At 34.2% G+C, this 26,081-nt stretch overlaps 3 protein-coding genes and 3 non-coding genes across 8 annotated transcripts; 4 read left to right on the top strand and 2 right to left on the bottom strand.

The window, feature by feature from the left end:
- The first annotated feature begins 6,748 nt into the window (after positions 1 to 6,748).
- Positions 6,749 to 14,506, top strand: LOC112766518 (PH, RCC1 and FYVE domains-containing protein 1). Of its 2 annotated transcripts, XM_025812408.3 has the most exons (10): positions 6,749 to 7,304; positions 7,442 to 7,493; positions 8,433 to 8,519; positions 9,240 to 9,329; positions 9,673 to 9,753; positions 9,878 to 10,072; positions 10,168 to 12,306; positions 12,961 to 13,107; positions 13,321 to 13,697; positions 13,859 to 14,506. In XM_025812408.3, the coding sequence occupies exons 1-10, from the start codon at positions 7,291 to 7,293 to the stop codon at positions 13,989 to 13,991; spliced, it is 3,315 nt and encodes a 1,104-aa protein (XP_025668193.1). In that variant the 5' UTR covers positions 6,749 to 7,290; the 3' UTR covers positions 13,992 to 14,506. The 2 variants fall into 2 exon arrangements, with proteins under 2 accessions (XP_025668193.1, XP_025668192.1); XM_025812407.3 differs by lacking the exon at positions 6,749 to 7,304 and having other exon boundaries at positions 7,410 to 7,493.
- A 1,094-nt stretch (positions 14,507 to 15,600) lies between these two features.
- On the top strand, positions 15,601 to 15,761 carry LOC112768520 (U1 spliceosomal RNA). Its single transcript, XR_003185937.1, has one exon. It is a non-coding gene; the product is annotated as a U1 spliceosomal RNA (small nuclear RNA).
- A 1,454-nt stretch (positions 15,762 to 17,215) lies between these two features.
- On the top strand, positions 17,216 to 17,376 carry LOC112768581 (U1 spliceosomal RNA). The gene has a single exon (XR_003185991.1). It is a non-coding gene; the product is annotated as a U1 spliceosomal RNA (small nuclear RNA).
- Positions 17,377 to 17,932: 556 nt separating this feature from the next.
- Positions 17,933 to 18,004, top strand: TRNAE-UUC (transfer RNA glutamic acid (anticodon UUC)). Its single transcript has one exon. It is a non-coding gene; the product is annotated as a tRNA-Glu (tRNA).
- Positions 18,005 to 18,087: 83 nt separating this feature from the next.
- Positions 18,088 to 22,138, bottom strand: LOC112765113 (GTP-binding protein At3g49725, chloroplastic). Its single transcript, XM_025810979.3, has 13 exons — positions 21,626 to 22,138; positions 20,942 to 21,006; positions 20,788 to 20,850; positions 20,615 to 20,704; positions 20,401 to 20,513; positions 20,122 to 20,190; positions 19,816 to 19,960; positions 19,673 to 19,728; positions 19,516 to 19,566; positions 19,358 to 19,412; positions 19,186 to 19,242; positions 18,863 to 18,982; positions 18,088 to 18,771 (listed from the first exon to the last, which is right to left on the bottom strand). Exons 1-13 carry the CDS (start codon positions 21,999 to 22,001, stop codon positions 18,283 to 18,285), a joined length of 1,749 nt encoding a protein of 582 aa, XP_025666764.1. The 5' UTR covers positions 22,002 to 22,138; the 3' UTR covers positions 18,088 to 18,282.
- Positions 22,139 to 23,700: 1,562 nt separating this feature from the next.
- Positions 23,701 to 25,995, bottom strand: LOC112765916 (mitochondrial fission 1 protein A). 2 transcript variants are annotated; one of them, XM_025811782.3, is made up of 6 exons: positions 25,855 to 25,995; positions 25,612 to 25,764; positions 25,103 to 25,238; positions 24,857 to 24,978; positions 24,171 to 24,234; positions 23,701 to 24,041 (listed from the first exon to the last, which is right to left on the bottom strand). In XM_025811782.3, exons 2-6 carry the CDS (start codon positions 25,711 to 25,713, stop codon positions 23,956 to 23,958), a joined length of 510 nt encoding a protein of 169 aa, XP_025667567.1. In that variant the 5' UTR covers positions 25,714 to 25,764; positions 25,855 to 25,995; the 3' UTR covers positions 23,701 to 23,955. The 2 variants fall into 2 exon arrangements, with proteins under 2 accessions (XP_025667567.1, XP_025667568.1); XM_025811783.2 differs by having other exon boundaries at positions 25,873 to 25,995.
- Positions 25,996 to 26,081: the final 86 nt, after the last annotated feature.

Raw genomic sequence — 26,081 nt, 5'->3', positions numbered from 1 at the left:
ACACAGAATAAATTCTAATGCCTTTTCAAAAAATTAGGACCACATAACTTGAGAGCAAAAATGGGGGACCATATATATGAATTTTATTTATTGATTGATTTATTTTCCTTCATCTCTTGACTTGTGTTGATGTGTGGCTATGGCCAACTTTTTCAAAAAGGTGTAGCACAGTGGCGTTGGTCTCAATCACTAGCAAAGGAGGTTGGAAATTAAATAACAAAGTGCATGCCATTGCTTAGGGCATCATGGGTGTTTGTGAACTCCAACCATGGTGCACATGCATGGATCTTCACCTTGTTTCTACTCACCCAATACTTCTTTTTGCATGTCCCCATTGCTAGATAATTAACTTTTTTAGTTTCTCACGGTATACCTCAATTCGATAGATTAATGATTAATTTGTCGCATATCAAAATTATATTTAAGGTGAAACCTATATATTTTTGGGTTACGATTATATCGGGTAAAAATTGGGTGAAAATCGGGTCGTTAATATTAAATTACATTGATATCTTCTTATAAGTTAGCATGTGAAAATATCCAAATTTTTAAGACTCCAACCATTATTTGACATGATAAAATTCACTTAGAAAAATATAACAAGAGCCAACTCTTTTTTGAAATTGAAGTATAACCATAATCAATAGTAATATTGTCTAATAATACAAAATATTTAAATCAATACAAATAACACAATATTATGCATTAGTCTAAAATTTTATGCATTTTAAACGTAAAACATTAACTTATAGTATTATAATAACTAATAACACAAAATATTAAGGTTTACAATACTTAAATTCTACATAAAAATAGCCATCATTCATCACTAATAACACAGAATATTAATTGTGTATGATGACCGGGCCACCGGGTTGAGTTCGGATGACCCGAGCTATGATCCGGACCTGACCCCGAAATAATGACCAGGTCTATTTGTGAGATCCTTACTCGACCCTAAACTCAGTGAAATCACACCAAATTAGCCCTCTAAAGTGTTCGGAGCCGGGTCGGGTCTTCGGATCAGGCCGGGCCAGGCCATGCGCACCCTTATCATTGGTAAATGAGTTGATGCATGCCTACATGCACAAGATAATATTTGAATTATTAACTCTTACTTAAGCAGACGAATGAGATAATTATTAGACCATTTTAAATTGTTTAACTACTTACGTGAAGATGACTTTATGTAAAGATAGTAATTCAGAATTGTTAGTTAACTTGATATGTTTAACTACATTTTTAGATATAATATATGTTAATATTTTAACTTCGTATAAAGACATCTTCACATGAATAACTACCGTTTTAAAAAGTTACTATGAAAAAGTTTATATAATTTGACTAACTTAATCCAACTTATAGAAATTTTAAATAAGATATTTAGTTTTCTAACAAAAATTATTTTGTTAGAAATCAAAGTATTATCTACCACTTTAATCAATCCTACCTTGCATGTTTAAGTAAAACTTAGTTGCCTAATTATTTGCCTTGCTTTTAGTTGATTGTGTTAGTATTATAATAACTTAAAGAGAGAGGTGTCAATATCAACTTCCCCCATGGAATGAAAGTGAAAGCAACACAAAGTTTAATTGAATTGAATAATAAATAATAGCATAGGATTTAGCCTGGGAGATGCTTATGATAAGATCCCACTCCTTATTGCATTTTCATCTATTTTTTAATGTTTACTATTGTTAAAAGTTATTCTCTCGTCTCTCCCTTTATTATTACTAATTAGTATTATAAAAAAAGTTTCAACTAAAAAATAATTTTTTTTCATTTAATATCAACCATATTTTTGTAAATAATTCTTTTATCCCAAATTCTAAATTAAATTTTAGACCTTAATTCATAATCTTAAATAACCTTAAATCTTAACTATATATTTTAAACTTTGTAAAAAGTGAGAATTAAAAAAAATATATAATAAAATTAAAAAATTAAGTTTCTATACTTATTCATAAACAAATGTTATATTGCTGAATCAAAAGAATAATGTATAATAACGTCCAAATTATTTTTTTACAAAACCAATATTTATATTTATAAAAGTTCAGAAAATTGATCATTTTATTTAGGTTTAATTACTCCATTGGTCCCTATAGTTTCGCAAAATTTTAATTAGGTTCCTATACTTTTTTTCCTTTTAATTGGTCCCTGCACCAAATTTTTTTTCAATTAGGTCCTTTTAGTAGTAATTGGCTTAATTGTATAGGAATCTAACTAAAAAAAATTGGTGCAGAGACTCAAATAAAAGGAAAAAAATGTAGGAATTCAATTAAAAAGAAAAATTGGTGCAGAGACCCAATTAAAAGGAAAAAGAAGTATAAAGATCTAATTAAAAATTTTGCGAAATTATAGAAATCAACAAAGTAATTAAACCTTTTATTTATAATAAAATTAATTTTTTACTCATGAAATATGAGAAAATTATCATTTTTATCCATAAACGTTTAAAACTTAGATAAAATTAACTATGGATGAAATTAATATTTGAATATTTTTCTTATATAAAAATTAATTTTTATGAATATAAAATTAATGTTATTTATTCAAAATTAATTTTATTAACGTTTTAATTTTTTGTAGATAATAATGATATTTTTTCTCCCGGTGATAATTTTTAATTGTTTCAAGAAAACATAATAAGAAATACGAATTTGATAGGAACATCAATCTCACGTACATGTACCTGAAAAGTGACGTATCAAATGGCACCATTATATTATTCATGCATGCTCCAAAATTTTGAGATAAAAAATTATTTTGTCTTCTGATCTGTGTTAAAAGCCAAATAAATTTAAACCTTGGCCATGCCATATGTCCCATAAATCAAAATAATAATAATCATTCTACCTTTTCTCATTAAAAACACCCGTAATGCGTAATGAATAATGAATTCTATGATTCCTTTTTTTTTTTCCCTTCTAAAGTACACATTAATATTCTTACAAAATATTATTTGTGACCATTTTTTAAAAAAAAAAAAAGAAAAGGAAAATAGTTTCATTTTTATTGGGTCAAATATAACATATTAATTATGGAGAAAAAGAAAATAAATGGAAATCTTTTTGTAGCCGCCAGCCAATGAGGGTCCAAGAAAAAAGTGATTCCGCCATTTTCGGTTGTGCCATTATCTCGAAAAATTTCAAGCATAAAAGAAAGTTTAGGAAACACTTTATTTTTAGATTTCAAATTTTTATTTTACATATTTATTTATAATTTAATAATAACATCATTATTTTATATTAATATGAATGAAGAGCACTATGTATGTTTTATGTTTAGCTTCAGTTTTCATTACTTAAAATAACACTATCGTTATCACGTGTTATTTGAAAACACAGATCAATTGTCAAGAAAGTTGTGTTAGTTTAATCAACATTTAGAAGATTTTACTTGACTTGTGTAAGATTATCGAAAAGATAACGGATAAGTATGATTTTGGTCCCCAACGTAGAAGTCGAAAATCGATTTCGTCATCGACCTTTTCTTCACTACAAAATGGTACTTAAAGTTTTAGTTTATTTTAAAATCATCATTTTTACCAATTTTATTTTTTTATTATCAAACTACCTCTCATTAAAAAATTATAAAATAAAATAAATATAAAAAAATAAAAAAGAAAGCAAAAAAAGGGACACAAAGAAAGAAAGGGGTGGGAGGGGGAGCGTTGGGGCGCGAGAAAGGAGGGGTGGGGGTGGGAAGGGAAGCCGTATCGCCGCACCGCCGCACTGTCGCACCGCTGTCTTGCCGCCTGTGATCCGCTACTGCTCTTCCTCCTCACCCTCACCGACCGCCGCTTCATCATCTTCTTCTTCTTCTCTGCACTGCTATATCGCAGCACCACCGCACCGCTGCCCTGCCGCCTGTGATCCGCCACTGCTCCTCCCTTCTCACCCTCACCGGCCGCTTCTTCTCCGCCACTGCTCTTCCTCCTCGCCCTCACCGCCCGCCACTTCTTCTATGAACTGGATTTTTTGTAGAATTTCTGAATTTTTTTGTGAAATATTGTTGTTACTGAATTTGACTTGAATTTGAAATATTGTTGTTACTGAATTTGTTTATTATTGTTCAAAGTGCATGTTGCTTGAATTTTTTTAAAAGAAGATGAAGAAGCAGAACAAAAATAAAAGAGAAAGAATTTTAGTTTTGAATTTTGTTGATGGTTCTGAGTTTTGATTGCTATGATTTTTTGAGTTCTGATTTTCTGAGGTGGGGGTGGTGGTGGGTTTTGGTGTTGATGATGTTGGTGGAGGTGGTGGTGGGTTCTGTTTTGAGTTTTGTTGTTCTGATGATGATGACCATGATGATAATGGTGGTGGTGGTGGTGGGTTCTTGTTCAACTTGGGCTTCTTAGTTGATTTTGGTTGTTTTTGGAGAAAGGTCTAATGATGATGATGGCCATAATGATATTGGTGGTGGTGGTGGCTTCTGTTATGGTGGTGGTGGTGGTGGTTGATTTTGGGGTTAAGGGAGAATGGTATTTTCGTTCGAAGGACAATTTTAAAATAAACTGAAATCTTGGAGGACCATTTTGGAGCGAAAAAAAGGTTGGAGACGAAATTGATTTTCGGCCTCTATATTAGGGACCAAAATCATTCTTATTCCAAAAAGATAAATAACATAGAATGTGATACAATGAAAATGGATAAGGTAAATATTATTATTATTATTATTTTGATATTACAATAATCAAAGTCACATTTTTTTCACCTAAAAAATAGAATATATTTAATCAAATTTAACTAAGTAGTTATGACCGTTTTTCATATCATGTATTTTTTCATCATCGTCTTTCTCTTTTATTATCATTGTCATCACTACCACTATACCACCTCCTCCATCTTTTGCCTCCTCCTCTTCCATCATTATCGTTATTGTTATCGTTGTCATCTTTTTTTTTTATACGTATATCAGTTCAAATTCAGAATACACTGAAATTACCTAATGATGACGACACATAAATAAACTCAGTTCAAAACAAGCACAAACTATTTAAATCCAAAATACACCGAAATTACTTAATGATGACTACAAACAAACTCAATTTAAAATAAGAGACCAAGTGCACCTTATTTAAATCCAAAATAGACCAAATTAAAATCAAATAATGATGATTATACACAAACAAATTCAATTTAAAACAAGTACAAGTGCACCTCACCGAAATTATTTAATAATGACGACACACAAACGAACTCCTCCTCCTCTTTCGTCATTATCATCATCATCTTCTTTTTTTTTTGTTCATCTTTCCCTTATTTCCAAACAAAGAGAAAAAACACATATTGCAAAATCACTAAAAAGAGGAGGAGAAATAGAAAAAAAAAAACGTAATAATAACAACAGCAATAAAAGAACAATAATAAAAAAAACATGCAAAAAAAAGAAAAAAAAAAAGAAAAAAGAACGCGAGTTATAAACATTTATATTAGTGGCCTTTATTTATGCTATCACTAATGAAATTAATTTTAGTTGGTTTTAAATCAATTTAATTAAAGTTAATTGCCAAAAAATTTTAAATGTATAACAAAACTATAAAAAGTATCACTTTTTTTTCTTTATTTGGAAACACTAACAAAGAAAAAGTGGTAAAAAATATAACTCATTTATTTTTGTAAGAATATAATTTAACAAAATGATATGAGTAACAAAAATAAGATATTATATATATATATTCCAAAAAAGTTTGTAAATATAAGATTTGAATGCTTTTTTGTTAGCTTTATTAAAAAAATCTTTTTATCCAATTTGATAATTCTACACCAAGTGAACTTTACTTGTGAATGAATGCTTTTTTTAAAAAAATAATACATCTAGAGATCGAATTTTACTCTAATTTTTGTATTCACTTTTTTAAAAAATATTTAAATATTTATAAAATCGAATAAAATACAAAGAATATTTTTTATTTATAAAAAAAGATATTTTACTGTTATTTTTGTCATTTTTAAATTATTTAAGAATTTATGTATGTTTTGTGTTTTTTTTACCAATTTTTGTAAATTAATTTTGATACATTATTGATGAAAAATAATTTTGTATTGATATTGGAATCCACTTCCCTAAGCTAGTTGTTGTGTAACTGTTTTCCTTTTTTGCTTTAGCCTTTAGGCCTTGTTATATCTAAAATAACATTTTTTTGGTATTTTTTAAAATAACTTTATTCATAAAGACTTTAATTATTGACTCCAGTACTTTTGTTAATATGTTCATAATTGAATAGATATTGTGTAAATATATATTTTTTGCTGCATTTAAAATCAAACTATTATTTTTATTTCGTATTATTTAAACATATTATATTAACAAATACTAAATTAAAATAATTATAACAACTCAGTTTATCTGTTGTTAGTTATTAGTCACTACATAGCCAAACAAAATCTCTGAAAAAATTATTTTCTCCAAAACTAAAGATTAATAATTCTAAAAGGCATTGACTCAATACTGACCAGAAAGAACCATTATCCTGTTTTTTTCTTCCTCTTCCAAATACATTTTCTTTCTTTATTAGTCAAATCTCTTCTTTTTTCTTTTTCTTTTTTATTTTTTCCCTCAGAATAATAAAATACAAATACTATACACTCTAAAGTCTAAACAACAAAACGCAACAATAATTACCGCAAAAAGTACAGTGGCAAACCCGAAATTTTACGAAACTTCAGGGGTAATCTTCACCCCCTTCTACTTTTTTCAATTTCCCCTTTTTAATTTTAATTTTAATTTTTTTTCCTTTTCTGTTTTCTTTCTGTTTTGAGCTCTTCACACACACTTCTCAGCCATAGACAACAAACACTGTGTTTTACTGTTTTTTTTCGTTGCTTTTATTTTTTTTTTTATAATTCGCAAAAAAAAGCTTTCTCTCTCTAGAAACTCACTTTCTCTCTCTTCTGCAACTGATTCTCTCAGATCAGAGCTCCTTACCTTCTCTCTCCGTGTCTCTCTCCATTTTCGTTTCTCCGCCGCACTCTGTCGCCGCGATTTTCGTCTCTGCCGCGCCGACGCGAGCTCGACGACGCTTGGATCACCGGAATCCGCGGAGTTACGCGATCGAATTGTTCTTCCGTGACCTAGGAGCTTTCTTTCAGCTTCGGAGCTAGCTTCGGAGTACGCTTCGAGCTGAGTTTGAGCTTCGGAGCTGTGTGGAGCAGTGTTCTGGTGCGGTGAGGTGCTCGATGGAGCCGTGAATCATGATGGATTTGGTGCTGGAGCTGTTTCAGATTGCGAATTTGGGAGTTTAGTGAGGGTTTTTTTGTTCGGAATATCCGTTCGAATTGATGAATGGAAGGGTTCGGGTACGAAAATGGTTGAATGCGAGATTGGTGTTTAGAATTTGAGGAGCCAAAACAAAAAAGAAGTTTCTAATTAGTTTCTTTTTGTTTTCATTTTTTTGCTTCAAATTTCGGCTTTGGATGATGTCACGTACTGGTAGAATGACTTCGGATCTTAGCAGAACCGGTGCTGTAGAACGAGACATTGAGCAGGTACCGTTGTTTTTTCTTTGAATATATACATAGAGATTATTTTATTTTATTTTTTTCCTTCCGATTTATTTGGAACTTCAGCATCGTAATTGGATTTTCGTTGCTGTTGTGATGGCTGTTGTTTGGAGCGTTTTAATTGAAGTTTTAGATGAACTGAGTTAATTAATTTCACTAGATTGCGATATTTTGGATTAGTCAATGGAAGTATAGTTGCAGTAAGTTTGATTATTAGTTAGCTTCAGCTGCTCCTAGCTGTGGATCATCATGTCAGGTTATTTGTAGGTTGCCTTTTTTGTGTATGTGTTGCGCTACGCAGCCTTTCGCAGAAGGGCTTGATTGCTCAATGGCATGCCAGTTCTTGTTGTCACGTGTTACATGTATAGGAAACCACTGCCCTATGTGAAGAAAGAGTGAGATCTCACTGTTTTTCTTAAGAAAATTATTTTATGTACACAAGTTTAAGACTTAATGTTTACTTGTTTAGACACACTCACTATGGTGTTAGTTGGTCTTGTAACTAAGTTCGTGAGTGTAAAGTTGATGAGACCAACTTGTGAGTATGTTTACATATGAGGTGTTAGATTTGTGATCATAGAAGAATATTCCATGTCTTAATTGGTGAGAATACTCTCGTTATAGATGTATCTTTGGACATTTTTAATATTGACAGTAAGTGCTATGAATGTGAAAACATTGACAATTTCCACTGGTTTACTCAAGTGCCCGAGAAGCACTTGGCTAGACACTGAAAATGATGCTCTTCTGTCCATGGTTCAAACTATTTTTTTGTGTCTTATGTGGAATTTTGGTCTTTAGGCAGGCTAAGCCATGATGTTTGTCGTTTATCTTGCTTTGTTTATTTGGTAATTCCTCATTTTTCTCAGCATTGTACTATCTTCAGATGTGCTGACTGAAGTGCTTTATTGATATTCATGACAGGCTATTACTGCTTTAAAGAAAGGAGCTTACCTGCTCAAGTATGGAAGAAGGGGGAAGCCCAAGTTTTGCCCGTTCAGGCTTTCCAATGTGAGTTTGGCACTAATATTCAATTACTAAAATCAGTGCCTCATTATTACCTTTTGTTCTGTATTTACTTATTTCCCCTTAAATAAAAGTCAAGTAATTTATTCTAGAAGTAGTGGGGATAAAGACAGTAGGGATGCTTGAAGTGGAATAACAAAGAGTATAAAATAGTTTCTCAAAGAGGAGGGCAGAATGCAAAGTATTCATCCAACAAATTAAATAGTGAAAAAGATGACATTCTGAAAGTGCATTCTCTAAAAATAGAAAAGGAATTTGCAAATATTTGTATTTTTTTTTTGTTTTTTTGTTTTGTTTTGTTTTTAGTTACCAAAATAAATCCATCAATGGCTTAAAAGAGCAGTTAGATTATCTTATGATCAGATTTTCAGGAGTGCTTGAAGAAGAAACATTGTTAAAATTTGATTTAGTCATGGTGATTACAATGATATGCCCAACATTATATAAATTTTGAGTTACAAATTGAAATTCCGAAACCTAATATTGCTTTTACTAAACCATGAGGATTTAACAGTCTTGACTAGTTTTGTTTGGCAAATGTATTTGTTGTTACAACAATTTTTTGCTAGTGGACAATCTTGTTATTTTTCCATATGCGAGTTATTTCCATTAGATTACCATTTGTTGCTAGATAATTTTCCAGATGCCTTTTATTTGAAAAAAAAAATCCAGTTGCCAAAATTTGAATGTTTTTATGTCTTTCAGGATGAATCTGTTTTGATATGGTTCTCAGGGAAAGAAGAGAAGCACCTTAAACTGAGCCATGTGTCTAGAATTATATCTGGACAACGCACGGTAGGTTTTTAAATTTGCTGTTGAATCATGGTGCTGTTCTGCTTCATCAGGTTTAGTCAACAGTGATATGTCCTATCCAGATGATTAGTTGTTATATGATGGTTCTGTTCCATTTGATGTTTGCATGATTAAAGTAATGTGCTTATCAAAGTTGAAATATATGAAATATGATACACATTTATTATTTGTCTACCAGTAAAGCTTCATGGTTGTTTTATTATGAATATTCCGGTACGCCTGTTTATGTAATTATACTTGTGGTTCCTTCACTCATGGATGAAGTCATTTAACTTGATTGGCTTCTTTATTGTGATTGATAAAATATGGGTCCTATCTTTTTCAGCCAATCTTTCAAAGGTATCCACGGCCTGAAAAGGAATACCAGTCATTTTCTCTTATCTACAATGATAGGTCACTGGACTTGGTACGAATTTCTTTATTCTTCCCCTCTTGGGATTTTTAGCTGCAGTTGGTCGTTGCGTTGGTGCTATTGATATTTTGAATATGCTGAAAGCTTAACATAATCTGGTCACCTACTTTTCTGCTAGATTTGCAAAGATAAAGATGAAGCTGAAGTTTGGTTTAGTGGTTTAAAAGCATTAATTTCACGTAGTCATCACCGAAAATGGAGGACAGAGTCAAGAAGTGATGGTATTCCTTCTGAAGCTAATAGTCCTAGAACATACACCAGAAGAAGTTCTCCCATGAATTCTCCATTTGGTAGTAATGAAAGCTTGCAAAAGGTATAAATATATAATTATACCCCTTTGTTTTCTCCCTGTTTCACTGCATTTCTGTTGAAGATGTTTATTTAAAGAATTTTGTCTGTGCTATTCAGGATAGTGGGGATCACCTTCGTCTTCACAGTCCTTATGACAGCCCACCTAAAAATGGTTTAGATAAAGCATTATCGGATGTGATGTTGTATGCTGTCCCACCAAAGGGTTTCTTCCCTCCAGATTCTGCAAGTGCTTCAGTCCACTCTGTGTCGTCTGGAGGATCAGATAGTATGCATGGTCACATGAAGACAATGGGTATGGATGCTTTTAGAGTTAGTCTATCAAGTGCTGTTAGCTCATCTAGCCAAGGTTCTGGCCATGATGATGGCGATGCTTTAGGGGATGTTTTCATTTGGGGGGAAGGTACAGGTGATGGTGTTCTGGGTGGTGGGACTCATCGAGTTGGGAGTTCTTTGGGTGTAAAAATGGACTCTCTTTTTCCAAAAGCCTTGGAATCTGCAGTAGTTCTTGATGTACAGAATATTGCCTGCGGTGGACGACATGCGGCCTTAGTGACCAAACAAGGTGAAATTTTCTCTTGGGGGGAAGAATCAGGAGGTAGGCTTGGGCATGGTGTTGATTCTGATGTTCTCCATCCAAAGCTTATCGAAACTTTAAGCAATACAAATATTGAACTTGTAGCTTGTGGGGAATATCATACATGTGCTGTGACACTTTCTGGTGATCTTTATACATGGGGTGATGGCACATACAATTATGGTCTTCTGGGGCATGGTAATCAAGTGAGCCACTGGGTCCCAAAAAGAGTAAATGGCCCCCTGGAGGGCATACATGTTTCATCTATTTCTTGTGGACCATGGCACACTGCTGTCGTAACCTCTGCTGGGCAATTGTTTACTTTTGGTGATGGTACATTTGGTGTTTTGGGTCATGGAGATCGTAAAAGTGTTTCATTACCTAGGGAAGTAGAGTCCCTCAAGGGTCTTCGTACTGTCCGGGCTGCTTGTGGTGTTTGGCATACTGCTGCAGTTGTGGAAGTCATGGTTGGAAATTCTAGTTCCAGCAACTGCTCTTCAGGGAAGCTGTTCACTTGGGGTGATGGAGACAAAGGTCGACTTGGGCATGGTGATAAGGAAGCAAAACTTGTTCCAACCTGTGTTGCAGCCCTGGTTGAACCCAATTTCTGTCAGGTTGCTTGTGGACATAGTCTGACTGTTGCGCTTACCACCTCTGGGCATGTCTATACAATGGGTAGTCCTGTCTATGGTCAGTTGGGAAATCCTCAAGCTGATGGGAAGCTACCAAGCCGTGTTGAAGGAAAGCTTTCAAAGAGTTTTGTGGAGGAGATTGCTTGTGGTGCATATCATGTTTCAGTTTTAACTTCAAGGACAGAAGTTTACACATGGGGTAAGGGTGCAAATGGTCGTTTAGGCCATGGGGATACAGATGACAGAAATGTCCCAACATTAGTAGAAGCATTGAAAGACAAACAGGTCAAAAGTGTTGCTTGTGGTACTAATTTCACTGCAGCTATCTGTCTACATAAGTGGGTATCTGGTGTTGACCAGTCTATGTGTTCTGGCTGTCGTCTTCCATTTAATTTCAAAAGAAAACGTCACAATTGTTATAATTGTGGACTTGTTTTCTGTCATTCATGTAGCAGTAAGAAATCTCTTAAGGCTTCAATGGCACCAAACCCCAACAAACCTTATCGCGTCTGTGACAACTGTTTTAATAAACTAAGGAAATCTATGGAAACTGATTCTTCATCCCATTCTTCTGTGAGCAGAAGAGGAAGTATCGTTCCAGGGTCACTTGAGTTAATTGATAAGGATGATAAAATGGATTCGAGATCTCGTAGTCAACTTGCTAGGTTTTCTTCAATGGAGTCCTTGAAGCAAGTGGATAGCAGATCTTCTAAAAAAAACAAGAAGTTGGAATTCAACAGTAGTCGCGTCTCTCCTGTTCCAAATGGGGGTTCACAATGGGGAGCACTGAATATTTCTAAATCTTTTAATCCTGTTTTTGGATCATCAAAGAAGTTCTTCTCAGCATCTGTTCCTGGATCTAGAATTGTTTCCCGAGCAACATCTCCAATATCTAGACGACCTAGTCCACCACGTTCAACTACTCCAACTCCAACACTGGGAGGTCTTACTTCCCCAAAGATAGTTGTGGATGATGCTAAGAGGACCAATGATAGCCTCAGTCAGGAGGTTATTAAATTAAGACAGCAGGTACCTTATTTTATGCCGTGGCTGATTGATTCCCTTTCTTGCTTCTAAATGTTTGCAATTTGCATGGAGTTTTATAAAATCTGCTCTTAATAACACCCATTTTTTGGTGCATCAACTGGTCATTTTTAGGACATCAATATATGTGAATAAATATCTGAAAGGAAATGACTGGGATACTAGGTGGAAATGACAAGCAGAAAAATTTACCATGGGATGCATATTAATGGCCAGCAACTTTAATGACTTGCTGCATTTTCTAATTAATGGTTGAGATGAATTGCAAATTAAAATCCAAGGCAATATAATTGCAAAGCACGTGCTTTGTATGTAATATTGCCATGTATATACAGTACAATTATTGAAATACCAGGTTGTGGCAATACACTATTTGAGGTGACCAGGTTCTTTATTTTAAAGTTTCACAGGAATAACTAAATAAGATTCTGCAATCCAAGCAGCATACTTAATGCTTCTCAATTCTCATTTCTAATCTTGTTTTTCATTTTGCATGTTCAAGTAATTAGTTTTGGAGGGTGTGGTCTGATGGCTTGTGGACAATAGTTTATTGTTTGGTGTAGATCATATCTGATGTCGATAGTGTAACTCACAAGGTCATCTATTTTTGGCAAGCCTCATTTTCTTTCCTTCTTTTAGGTGGAAAACCTGACTAGGAAAGCGCAACTTCAAGAAGTTGAGTTGGAAAGAACAACCAAACAGCTAAAAGATGCTATAGCAATTGCTGGAGAGGAAACTGCGAAGTGCAAAGCTGCAAAGGAAGTGATCAAATCTCTTACCGCTCAGGTAGAAACTTATATACTTTTAAAGTATTTGAGAAATTAGAAACCTGTTAGATCCCAAAATACCTACACATTCCCATGGCAAAGAAAGAAAAGAGACAGAGAGACACATAACATTCATAAATCGAAACTAGTTATTCTTTAGGCTTATGTATTCCAGATTTGTATTGGATGTTATGCTAAGTGATTCTGTTTTTTTGTTTCATGCACTGATTAGTTGAAGGACATGGCTGAGAGGCTACCTGTAGGAGCAGCTAGGAATGTCAAATCGCCTTCTCTTGCTTCCATTGGTTCCAATGAGCTTAGCTATGCTTCCATTGATCGATTGAATATTCAAGCAACAAGCCCAGAAGCAGATTTAACTGGATCAAATAATCAGTTGCTTTCAAATGGATCCAGCACTGCCAGCAACCGTAGTAGTGCTGGTCACAATAAACAGAACCAGTCAGAGGTAACTAACAAAAATGGGAGCAGAACAAAGGAGAGTGAATCCCGGAGTGAGAATGAATGGGTTGAGCAAGATGAACCTGGTGTATATATTACACTCACCTCCCTTCCTGGAGGCGTAATAGATCTTAAGAGAGTTCGCTTCAGGTATTAATGCATTATAGAAAATGCCCTTCTATCAACTGACAGCACTCATTTGCCTTTCCTCATTAGCTTGTAGCAATTCCTGAGTTCATATAAACTATACAGTATTCCATACATTAGCCATTTTGTAACCCGAGTTTTAACCTTTACGTTGTTGAATGCAGTCGAAAGCGGTTCAGCGAGAAACAAGCAGAACAATGGTGGGCTGAGAATCGTGCAAGAGTATATGAGCAATACAACGTTCGCATGATTGACAAGTCCAGCGTTGGTGTTGGGAGTGAAGACCTGGCTCACTGATGTGACAACTTGTAAATGACTTTTTTTTACGTTGACTGGAATTGCAGCAAAAGCTCATACTGATCAATTGCATTCGGCTTCCATCAAATATAATGCCTTGAAGGGAGCTGGGGTTTGGCATAGTAGGAGAGAGTAGGGAATGATTGTGATTTTGTAATTTTTTTTCCTTTAACCTGCTTTCCATTTTTTTCCCTATATGTTTACCTTGTGTGGGGGGTGTTGAGGGTGAGAAATGTAAATTCTTGGTAGGTTGCAGTCTCGGTTGAGAGTAGCTGCAGTGTAAATTTCATAAGCGAATGCATTTGCAAATTTTTCTTCTACATACACACGGTTATAAATTCCTCCAGCCATGGAAGGAATGGCTCTAAGTAGTTGACATAGATAGCCCTCGGAGCAAATGCTTTGTTGAAATCTTACTTGCACTTAGAATACTAGCCGGCATTATCATCCTCACTCTCATATATACTAATGTGAATTACATCTTGGTTGTGGAATAATTAAATCATATCTTTGTATGTAGTGCTTTACGATTTTCCTCTGACTAGTATATTAGTTCATAATGTAGGAAATCACTTCGAGGTTCCCTTTAGCCTTGGATTTTCGATCTCAACCATTTGACAGGCGAAATATACTAAATATTTTAGCCGATATTTGCAATTCAATAGGGTTTGGCTTTAGGTTTAAGAGTGAGAAGCTCTGGTCTCAGAAATCTTCTTATTCTTTGGGTTTGGGGTCAGAAAAATCTTGTTATGGAAGGTGTGAACAAAAACTTGCTTTGCAAATGAATTTCGTTGGCTTAAAGGGAGTTATTTGAAGAATAAACCAATTTCAAGGGAACAAGTGACAAAATAAAACTTGGTCATTGATAATAATGAATATAAACTACACTGTTGTTTTGATGCCTACAAACTCTACTATGTTGTTGGAAATGGAGACATCTTAAACGTATTGATATCAATATCTAGCGGATGTATACAAGTGTATGTTTAGCCATATGGGCATGGTTGGCGGGGAACACACAATACATAGTTCAAATCTTTGCTGTACTTAGAACAATATCTAGCTTTATCATACTCACTCTTATCTGACACTGATACCAATGTTTGTTAGATCTTTCGAATGGAATAATTGAACCATAACTTATTTATACGTAGTAGTACTTTGTATTTTTCCCTTCTGATCTATATATAATGTTGGGAATTAACTAGATGATTCTGCAGCGCTTCGTTTAGGTCAAAGAAAGAATGAGTTAACACCACAGAAGGTGTGGGGAAAAAAGAATTCTCACTCAATCATTAAAAGGATAAACCGGTCCCAAAAGGAAGAGCAAATAGGCAAACAGGCGAAATTCCTGTGAATATAGTTGTGCTCTAATCACTCCCATCTTATTAGTAAAAACAAAACGATTTTCTAACATCACTGGTTGGAATGTTAAAGTAATAGCGTATTGAACGTCAGTCATCTTCCATTCAGAAAGAAATGAGATGGAGCATACATAGTTGGAGAGATTGCAGTTATTGGGTCACATACAGAGTCCCACATTGAGAAGCTGAAGTGAGGGAGTCTGTAAAGTGGAGCTATAAAATAGAAGTGTGTGGAATTAAGCAACATACTTACCTGGACGGGGTCAATGGGTGATCAAGAAGGCCCATGGCCTAGGCTGGTGACTTCCATTGCACTTGGGAAGGGTGCCAGCCTAAGGTCTACCCAAGTGGTGGAGCCTACGTCATAATTTGTGGCAGTGGGGGCCTGCGTTCGCGCGGCCCCTATCCAATTCTAGTTCTAAAATTATCTGGGCCCAATATTTTGTTTGGGTACATTATATAGTTTGTTAAAGTTAGTTTACTTCTCGCAACTCTTTTCCATTGAAAGCCCATTAGGGGGATAGGTTGGTAGCTATTTATTCTAACAGAAAATGTTATTTATACTTGACAAGAATAATATCGCTATTACAAACCTACGTCAGTTAAGAGGACTAAATCACAGGTTTTAAGTAAACCCGATCATAATTATTCATTTTTCCTGCTAAATACGTGTTTGAAACTCTCAATTAAATCCAATTAAATCATAGGTCTAAGGCTTCAAAAAAGAGATGATAATTCAAGCAAAAAATTTTTTTATTTATTAATTATATTTGAGTATAATGATATAAACGTATTTTTTTATTTATTTATTACTTGAAAAATATTTTTTTTAAGAAAAAAGAATTTTTTAAAAGAAAGATATAAATTGTTACTTCTTAAAAAAGATATATTTTTTAATATTTTTAATATTTTTATTTTTATTATTAGAAATTTATCAAACACGCTAAAAAATAATATTTTTTTATCAATTTAATGGCACCCAAACAAGCACATACTTTGATAAAACACAAAATAGAACATATAATCAACAATTTAATAAAGTTTATTGTTTTCTAAATTCAATAATAAAATTTATGATTTAAGATTTAAAATGTAATATAAATAAAATAATTAAAAAAAGATTATATATATATTAAGAGGATAATGTTATCTCAAAATTGATATGCAGTCTAATTTGATAAAATTTTGTTATAGAGCAAAAAAAAGTAGCCTTTCCCTTGTCCGATTACACATCTGAGCAAATACTACTTTATATAACATCATCTGCTTCATTAATTTACCATGTAATTTAGAAAACTGAGTGTAGAACAATCTTGTACAACTAACTCCTTAATGCTGTAATTGCTGCCCTGATTTTTTTTATATGTTTATGAAGCTCCTAACAAAGCAATCCACTATCACTAATAAGTAATAACCAAGAATACTTCTACCAAATGCATTGATACTTTTGGTGTTTATGGCCATGATATGCAGATAATATATATGATGTTATGGAATTAGATGCATGAGGGCACGCCACTACAAAGACAGCATAAACGCAATTAAGTTCATTTACTCATGAAGATGGAATGGAAATCCATATCAAGCAAACTCTTAATGGAAAATGACATATTGATGTATTGATCATTACATTGTGGTCTCTATATACTCTCATGTTCATGGTCCTTCTATTTTATTATCACAAAAGAATTCGTTCAAGTTAATTGTGAGAAACTTATCGTGTTTTTTAATACATGGTGGAACAGAGTACATAGTTGGAGAAATTGTTATTGGGTTACAGCAAGAGTCTCACATCGAGGAGGGAAATGAGGGAGTATGGAAGGTGGAGTTATAAAAGAAAAGTGTGTGAAACTGAGCAGCATACTTACCTGGACGGGCTCAATGGGCGATCAAGAAGGCTCATGGTCTAGGCTGGTGACTTCCATTGCACTTGGGAAGGGTACTAGCTTAAGGTCTACCCAAGTGGTGGAGCCTACGTCATAATTTGTGGCAGCAGGGGCCTGCGTTCGCGCGGCCCCTACCCAATTCTAGTTAAAAATTATCTTGGTTTAATGGGCCTGAAATGAGCGTTAGTTTTTTATACCTTTCTTCTTAAAGCCCAATCCAATATATGTATGCCGCAGGTATTGGGCCATAATGCCATAATCCCAATTGAGTATTTGATTTTGTTTTTGATCTTTATATCTCAATTTTTTACTCTTTATTTAACTTTCTCATAAAAGTCTAATCAAGTAATGTAATTAATTTCATTTATATTTTTGTTAGTTCCGGCAGAAAAATATTTTCAGAGTCCAAGCCTTACAATTGTACGTTAAATAAGTGTTAAAGCCTTAATAATAGGTTTTAATAATAAATTATATTTATAATGGATTTGAATATAAATAAGGTATTACAAAAAGTCAAAAACCTGAAATATAAAATACACAACGTATTTAAATATATCGTGATAAATAATTGTATGTGTGAGCGTAATATCTACTCTTTCCCAATTTGCACCTGTGAACATAATAGGAATTATCTTTGAGCAATTGTTTTTTTAAATTCAGTATAAAACATTTGCAAATCTTAATCAACAATTCCGTTGTCGTCCAGCGGTTAGGATATCTGGCTTTCACCCAGGAGACCCGGGTTCGATTCCCGGCAACGGAAATTTTTATAATTTGTTTGGTATTTTTTCAGTTCTTCCATACCCAAAATTATGCCTTTAATTTATATACAGCAAACAGCAACACGTTTGGCTTTCTATGCAACAATCTGTCCAACAGGTACATGATTATTTCTGATTGTATGTAATACACTCATTCATTCATTTAGGCAGAAAATCAGTTCAACACACTATGAATGAAGGAAAACATGTTTGCTCTTCTCTTCATTAAAACAAACTACATTCATGATTGATGACTGAGGATGGAGCATGCTATAGTATCCTATTGTTCAGCTGCTATGGTAGAATCCTCCTGTGTATGTGAGGGTCTCCACTTTCTTTCAAAGATATTTCTTTCCACCATTTTTGCACCCTTCAACTTCTCATCATCCTGTGCACTTAGTTTCTCATCTATTAGTTCTAGCAACTCTTGTAGACCAACTCCGGTCACCGCAGATGTTTTGACGTGTGGACCGTTCTGTCCTATCAAGCTATCTGTTTCCGAGATCTTGTTCTTGTTAGGCTGCTCATTTTGTTGGTCATCTGCATTTGAAGGCGAACAGAAATCACTTTCGTCGACCATAGTATCCTCGTCGTATAACCAACCATCAGAGTAGTTTTCTTTTTCTTCCATGGCCTCATATTCTCCCCTTGATTGCTCGCAAACATCCGTCTCAGATTCTGTTGCCATGGATTTTACATCAGACTCTTCATCTTCATCAAGATATTTGTCGGCTTCGTCAGCATCTGTGCACTCTTCTTCAATATCAATCTAAGCATTTGCAAAAATAAATTAATAATCCAAACATTTAAAATTATAAAAAATGTTGCATTTTGGTAGAAGGGCATTCAAATTACATTACCTTATTCCAAACTTCAATCATATTCAGAAGCTTCTCTTCTGATACCCCTATTTGTTGAAGAACTTGAAAAACTGTTGACCGATGCTCATCAAGATTGGGAGCACTTGAATCCACCACATGCTTTTATGGAATGATAGATTCATCAATTAGAGTTGTCTTTAGCAACATAAAAGACTAGTTTTCTAAATGGATAATCTTGTAAAAGTTGAGTTGCCATTTTCTTTTCTTGGTTTTATTTTTAGAATCAGAATGAAAGAAGAAATCATATCCTAAAATAAAAACTAAAAAACGCCTTCAACTGAAATAGGTATGCAAAATCTTACCACAAGCAGGTCTGCTTCCACCACTTCTTCTAAAGTTGCATGAAATGCTTCCACCAACTTCAAACACAAAAGAAAAAAATGTGCATTGGGTCATTGTTGAAGAAGAATATTGAAGAATATAAATCAGTAAAACAGTATAGGACATGGCAATTTGCTCATGCTTTGAAATTACCTGTATAGGCAAATCGGATATAAATCCTACTGTGTCGCTAAAAAGCATTTTCCTCCTATATGGAAATTAGGACAGTGAAGCAATATAATCAATTTTCACAAGAAATGTACAAATTTGAGAGTATAGCAATAAATTGTTAAAGTTACAGGTTGAATCACCCCGAAGGCAGAACAGCACTTCTTAATCTAGGATCCACTGTTGCAAACAATCTGCAGTAGATTTAATACTTAAAAATGAAAAATCTAAAACCAAAAGTTAGCTACATTAGAATTAGAGTATATAGATTCATATAGGTATTAGTAACGGTGGTTTTACCGACAATCACTGTAGAGATCACTGTTTGATAGCTCACTAACTAGTGTAGATTTCCCCTGAGAAGTATGTAATAAAGGCATTCGTGATAGTTCTAACTTCTAAATGCAACAAATAGAAAAACCAAACGAACTTAAACCACTTACAGCATTTGTATACCCAACAACAGCAACAGTAGCTAAGCCTTGTCCAAATGAACCTCCATGCCTCTTGCGACCAGCACGTTGTATTGCTCGGGTACGGCGAACCTCCTCAATTTGTGATAATAGATAATTTCTCCTTTCTAAGATTCTAAGAGAATTACACAGTTCAGTAACCAAACTACATGTTATGTGGAAATATATGATGACTTGAGTAGAGAAGCAAATAAGGAAGTAACAAGATATGCTAGATAAGCAAAAAAGAGGATTTGAGAACAACTGTATCCTAAAATTTCAGAAGCAAAGTTATACCTTCGTCGCTGAAGCTGAAGTTCAGTTTCTCCAGCACCACTCATAAAGCCTTGTCCACCACTTCCTCTCCTAAAATTGTCAATTATCAAGATTAGATGTTGTTATTGTCAATAATTTACTACTTGAATAGATTAGACAAGAAGATGCACATATTCACATACAATCAGATTTATGCATTCTAATGAATTGATGTAAATTAATTGATCTTCACAAAGAGAAGTTCCTTCCTAGCTAAAAAGTGATACCAAACACCAGAAAATTAAGGAAATATAAACCAACCCCCTGGCGCTCACAACTTCAGCATCTCCAGCAGCTCCAAATGTATAGCGTCCACCTGGACCACGAACACGAACAAGTCTCGACTTCTTATATGTTAGAGCTGCAAGTTCAGCCTACATAAATAGCAAATGATTTTTGCATTTACAATGAAACAAGAAATTCTAGCAATAACAACATCAACCATAAGATAGCTAAAAGGAGCCATATATTGCACCTGCAGTTTTGCTTCTTTTGTAAAGGCATGAGCATTGAATATCTCAATTATAAGACCAACACGATCGAGCACAGGTTTATCCCAAGCCGTCTGGAAATCACACGGCATTGGTAAAAGATCAATTTAGCATTCTAAAATTTGGGGGGTGGGGGGCTCACACAGCTAGAACTTGCCTCAAGATTCCGTTGCTGAACCCCAGACAGTATAGCATTAACAAAAACAGCATCCACTTCACCCTGTCATCATAGTTACACATTTACACAATCAAACCCATAATATCCAAATAACCAATCACATGAAAAAGAAGAAGTTGGCTCTTTTCATTGCCTTGGACTCTGCATTATTTAGATGGCATTTGATGTTATGCACTGTTCCGGGACCAAAATATGCATCTACAAGGCGAAACACGCAAATTACAAAAATACAATGCGTTTCAAGCCCAAAATGTTGTGAGCAAATCTCAAGTCTGCATATGAAACTGATAAAAAAAAGTGCATACATATGAAGTGAATCCACACCATTCTATCCAATTCCAATTTTCATTTTCTTATCCTTCAATTTGAGCCGAATGCAATAATAGCACCGAAACAGAACCTGAGTCTTACTATCCCATTTCATTATATTTCCAAACAACATTGAGTTAGTAACTCTCCACTTAAACCTTAACACCAAAACAATACAACAGAACATTTATTATCTCATTCAATAATTTCTATTACATCACGTTCTATTCCTTTTGGTTAAAGGTTGTCACACTGGAATTTACAAATTTAGCCCCCAAATTGAGCTTACGGCATTACCACCAAATTCTTAAAAGTTTACAAGCTGAGTTTTACTATTCAAATTTACCTAAAGTCCACAAATTTAGTTGAACTCCCATGTTTGATTACTTTAGTTCTATGATACACAAACACTTCATTCTTAACCAACCTTCCTAAATTAGTGACTGGCTTCATTTCATTTCATTCTATTGAATTCAATTCAAGCACATAAGATTGAAAGAGAAAGAACCTGCACGAGCCTTGTGGCCTTTCATGGAAGGGTTTTGAACAACGATGTGTGGCGGCAACTCTTTATCGAAGAAATCGGTGAGGAAGTACCCATCTCTCTGTTCTTCGAGCGAGTTCGCGAGGCACAGAGCTTCGTTGAGCTTCGCCTGAAGGAGCCTGTCGGGGCGAAGTCGAGGCTGAACAACCAGCAACCTCGGAGGCCTCGAACGCAGGGCGGTGTCCTTCAACAAAAACGACACCGTTTCGTGCGCATCGTCGCTTCCCTGCTTCGAAGAGTAAGAAGGTGCCCAGCATTTGAAAGGAGGTGAAGAGAGTGAAGTTAGGATCTTTCTGGAAGATCTCAGAGAACTGCGTGCCGCCAACAGGGTTCTCAACATTGCAAACTCCCCAAATTCGAATTCCACAGTGTGTTTGGGACTCTGTTTTTCACTTTTTTTCAACTCACCAGGTTCTTCCTTTGATACTTACGTTGGATTTTTCATTTTTGCAATGAAGTGGTCTCAACTTAAAGCTTTAATCACTAAAGTATAATTCTTTTTATATTTTATTATGTTGTATAAAAATGAATTTAATTTTAATGTATGTGTAAAATATTGTATACAGTAATTCATTTACATCGATTTTTTTTTAAAATATTGATGCAGTTGAATATATATGTATCAGTGTATTCAAATTAAATTTATAAAAAATAAAAAATAATCAATAAAAGTATAATATGATTTGACTGATAAGTAGCGTTGATAATATTATATGATTTGATAGATTAGTAACGTTGAAGGATACAAATATTATGCCAAGAAGCAATAGCTCAAATGGCATAGTCTCCTTATACTCAATTAAGAGGTTGCAAGTTCGAGTTTCTATATCTTCGGTAAAAAAAAAAAAAGATACAAATATTATGATATCTCATAAAATGTTTCTTTCAAATTTTCTCTGATTTTCCTTACAAAAGTTTGATATCTTGGAACATGATATCTGGGTTTTTGATAAATGTAAATGGATACCTTTTGCTGTTTTGCAAGGGTTGGATAAGTTCTCTGCATAGCTTCATACAAATCTCAAGCCAAATGCATACACCCTCAGTCTTATTTTGAGCATCTGTTCTAGCATTTTGGCCATGAGTCATAGGAAAAAGGTCCATGGTTACATACTACACCATGGATTTTCTTCAGAAGTTTCTTTAGGCAACCCTTTGGTGACATTATATGCCAAATGTGAATCATTAGACATGTCTTTGGGAGTTTTCAATGCAATGGTTGAAAGAGATACAATCTCTTAGATTGCTCTGATATCCGTTTATGCGCAACACGGGCTAGACAAAGAAGCTATGTGCTGTTTCGAGGCAAACCACACCTGGGATCAAACCAGAACATGCTCCCTTCACTACAGTTCTTTCAGCTTGCAGCCATGCAAGTTTAGTTTGAATAATTTTTCTTGCATAGTTGATCTGTTGGGTTGCAGCGGATAGCTGATGAGACAAAAGGAGTGATTGAAGGTGGTTACTTTGGAGCCATTTCATCGTTCAGCGCCTGCGCGACGGTGCATGGTAATCTATCAATAGGAAGAACAATTTGCCAAATTTCTCCTGGAAAGAGATCATAAGAATCTATGCAGCTGCAGGGCAGTGGGAGGAAGCAGCTAATCTGAGAGATGTAATAAGATCATTTGGGAACATACAGCAACTTAGCTGTAGTTGGATCACAACCTGTCCTAAGTAGTTAATGATAGGTCTGGTAATGATCATAAGTTGTATAAACTGTAAAGTTCTCAAATTAAACTCGTTTAGAACTTTATTTATATTCTTTGTTAATTAAACAAATTTTAATTTATATCAATAATTTAAATTAAAAAAAATTCTACTAATAAGATTAAATACTTTTTATAAGATTAAAAAATAAAAAATCCGAAACTTGTTAATTTGTATGTAGGTCATTTTCTAGAGAGTAATTTTCGCAAAACGTATTCGCATTCGCCAATTAGATATAATAAAAATATATTATTTTTTTGTTTTTATTTAAAAAAAAACTCTATGAATACAAAAATCTAATCATCATGCATATGCATATATTTATAAACTCTATTGTAGAATCCATTATGTGAACATGGCAATATGCAACCCTTTCTTTTTTCAATCAAAAGGAATATGATTTACAAAGAGATAACATCAGATAGAAACTACAGATTCATTCACACGCAATATCTCTCAATGTAGGGTCTAAACAACGTATATTTTTGACACAATGGTTCTTAGGGAAAAAAGTAGTATCCAGCAAATTCACATATATAAAGTTTGCTGCCTCTGCATATATTAGCAAAATATCAAGGATTCTATCACTTCTTGCGAGACACTGCTGCTGCAATCCCACCTGCTATCAATCCTACAGCAGTTGCAGCAATGCCTAGGCCAATAACACCATCTGCAATGAGTGAAAAAGTAACCGTATCAGTGTTATATATTAGAGTGAATATCAAACCCCATTTTCTCTTTCTCAAAATGAAAACAAAGGCAGTAGTTTAGTGAAATTATCAAAATAATTTATTGGAACCTTTTGTAATCCGATCCTCAATTGCCTTCTTGAGTGTCACTGCCTGCCTCCAATCTGGTGCAATCTGCGGAAGAAAGCATGTAATGATATGCACCGAAGACTCAAGTATATGTAAAGGAAAAGAAGCATAGAAAGATGCATGACTCTAGTGATCAATTCCCCCTCTTTCAGAGTTCTAACTTAAAATCTGATGTGCGTCTGAGTGTGTTCAAGGTGGTTTAATCTTAATTAGATATAATGACAAGGAAATTCTCAACATCACAAATTCACAATACTCACCAGAGAACAGTAAAGCTTAACTACTCAGATCATATTGTACTTCTTTCTACTAGGAAATTATTACAGTGAAATATACAGATACAGATTCTTTTTCAAGATATGATGTCTCATGTATATGTAGTAACACAGGATACAAATGGCAGGTATACATTGAAATTTATATTGGAAGATAATCACAAAATAAAATCAGGACCTCTGCTAAAACATTCATTCATAAATAATGAAACACCTCAGCTTATTCTGCTGATTATTGGGACTATTTTTAAATCAATGGCAGAACTTGCCAGGAGGTGATTTTTTCTAACTAAAATAACACTAAAATCAGCATGCTATATAAGTAAAGGGGTTGATCTAACCATGAAAAAAAGGACGGATTAAAGATTTTATTATTTGCTTATAGAGCATACCATTAGGCACCTCTCCACAAGATCCCTACTCCTTGAATAGTCACCACTTCGATAATATCCAACAGCCAGAAGATACAGCTTCTCCCTTTGCTGTAGTGGATCGGATGTATTAGGCAAAGATCCTGGCATTCATGTGTCATGTTGAGATAATCAAAATTGCATGAAAAAACAGAACTCAACAGCAATACTAAGCAGAATATACACTCTTATGTTTAAAACTCAAAAGGTAAGGAAATTCGGAGCCACCTTCAAGCGTTGCTATCCCACGTTGTACATCCTGTGATCGTTTGGAGTGAACAAGAGCCCACGATAATCGCAAGAGACACTCCTGCAAGAACTCATCAGATTGCTTCCCAGCCTCAGCAACCTCTCTCTCACACCCCTGCACAAAAACTCGAGTTATAAAAAGCAGCAAAGGAACAATAAAAAGACAAGGAGGTTTCAATTGTTATCAACAATTTCTTTTGTGAACGAAACATATCATGCTCCAAGCTATAGCTTTAACTGATTACACAATGATCCATCACAACAGGGAATTGTTTCATAGAAGCTGCAATTCCTCCTCCTTAACTAAGGTAACAAAAGATATGTGATTGATTTATATCTAAACCCTAAACCCTAAACCTATTGCAAGCGCTTACTTGATTTTGACCTAAACATCAAGACTGAAATCACGACCAATAGATAACAAGAAATCACAAGTTGATATCAATTCTGAATGAAGAAAATGGAATCGAGAAAAACAAAAGGCTTACAGCGACGATGTCAGGGTCACACCAGGGAAGCTGGTCTTTGCCGGAGAAGAAGTTACCAACGGAGTCAACTATCATTCCGAGCTTCGCTTCAAGCTTCGCCATTCAACAACAACCACCGAGTTTCCACCGAGTTGAGCTGAGTTTCACGAATCGCTGCAGAAATGACCGACAAAAAATCTTCGCTGATAATAAAATAATTAAAAAAGGGTTTAAAGAAAAGAGAAGAGAAGACTTTCTTCTTACGTCAAATTTTGTACATACCAATTGGAAGCTGTCTTAAGAAGTTTTGTGATCGTATTTTTTAGTTTTAAGAAATTAAGATTATTTTTTTTAACCGTGGATACTTGTCAAACTAATTTTTGCTTTTAAGAATTAAAAAATCTCATGTAATTTTATATAATAATGAATTATTATAGTTATTCTTATTTTTGTTATATTTATGTTTATTAAAATCCAATCCTTTTTACTTT

The sequence above is a fragment of the Arachis hypogaea genome, chromosome 17 (assembly GCF_003086295.3).
Source record: "Arachis hypogaea cultivar Tifrunner chromosome 17, arahy.Tifrunner.gnm2.J5K5, whole genome shotgun sequence".
Lineage (NCBI taxonomy): Eukaryota > Viridiplantae > Streptophyta > Magnoliopsida > Fabales > Fabaceae > Arachis > Arachis hypogaea.
The sequence above is the reverse complement of the archived record's forward strand: the minus strand, read 5'-3'. Positions and strand labels throughout refer to the sequence as shown.

Coding starts and splice junctions, on each gene's coding strand:
- LOC112765916 (XM_025811782.3), bottom strand. CDS start 25,713: ATGGCGAAGCTTGAAGCGAAGCTCGGAATGATAGTTGACTCCGTTGGT. Junction 24,979..25,102: donor TGGGATAGCAACGCTTGAAG/GTGGCTCCGAAT, acceptor CATGAATGCCAG/GATCTTTGCCTAATACATCC. Junction 24,235..24,856: donor TTGTGGAGAGGTGCCTAATG/GTATGCTCTATA, acceptor TTTCTTCCGCAG/ATTGCACCAGATTGGAGGCA.
- LOC112765113 (XM_025810979.3), bottom strand. CDS start 22,001: ATGTTGAGAACCCTGTTGGCGGCACGCAGTTCTCTGAGATCTTCCAGA. Junction 19,961..20,121: donor CTTCAGCTTCAGCGACGAAG/GTATAACTTTGC, acceptor TAATTCTCTTAG/AATCTTAGAAAGGAGAAATT. Junction 18,772..18,862: donor TGATTGAAGTTTGGAATAAG/GTAATGTAATTT, acceptor GCAAATGCTTAG/ATTGATATTGAAGAAGAGTG.
- LOC112766518 (XM_025812407.3), top strand. CDS start 7,422: ATGATGTCACGTACTGGTAGAATGACTTCGGATCTTAGCAGAACCGGT. Junction 9,330..9,672: donor TTATATCTGGACAACGCACG/GTAGGTTTTTAA, acceptor TATCTTTTTCAG/CCAATCTTTCAAAGGTATCC. Junction 9,754..9,877: donor ATGATAGGTCACTGGACTTG/GTACGAATTTCT, acceptor CTTTTCTGCTAG/ATTTGCAAAGATAAAGATGA.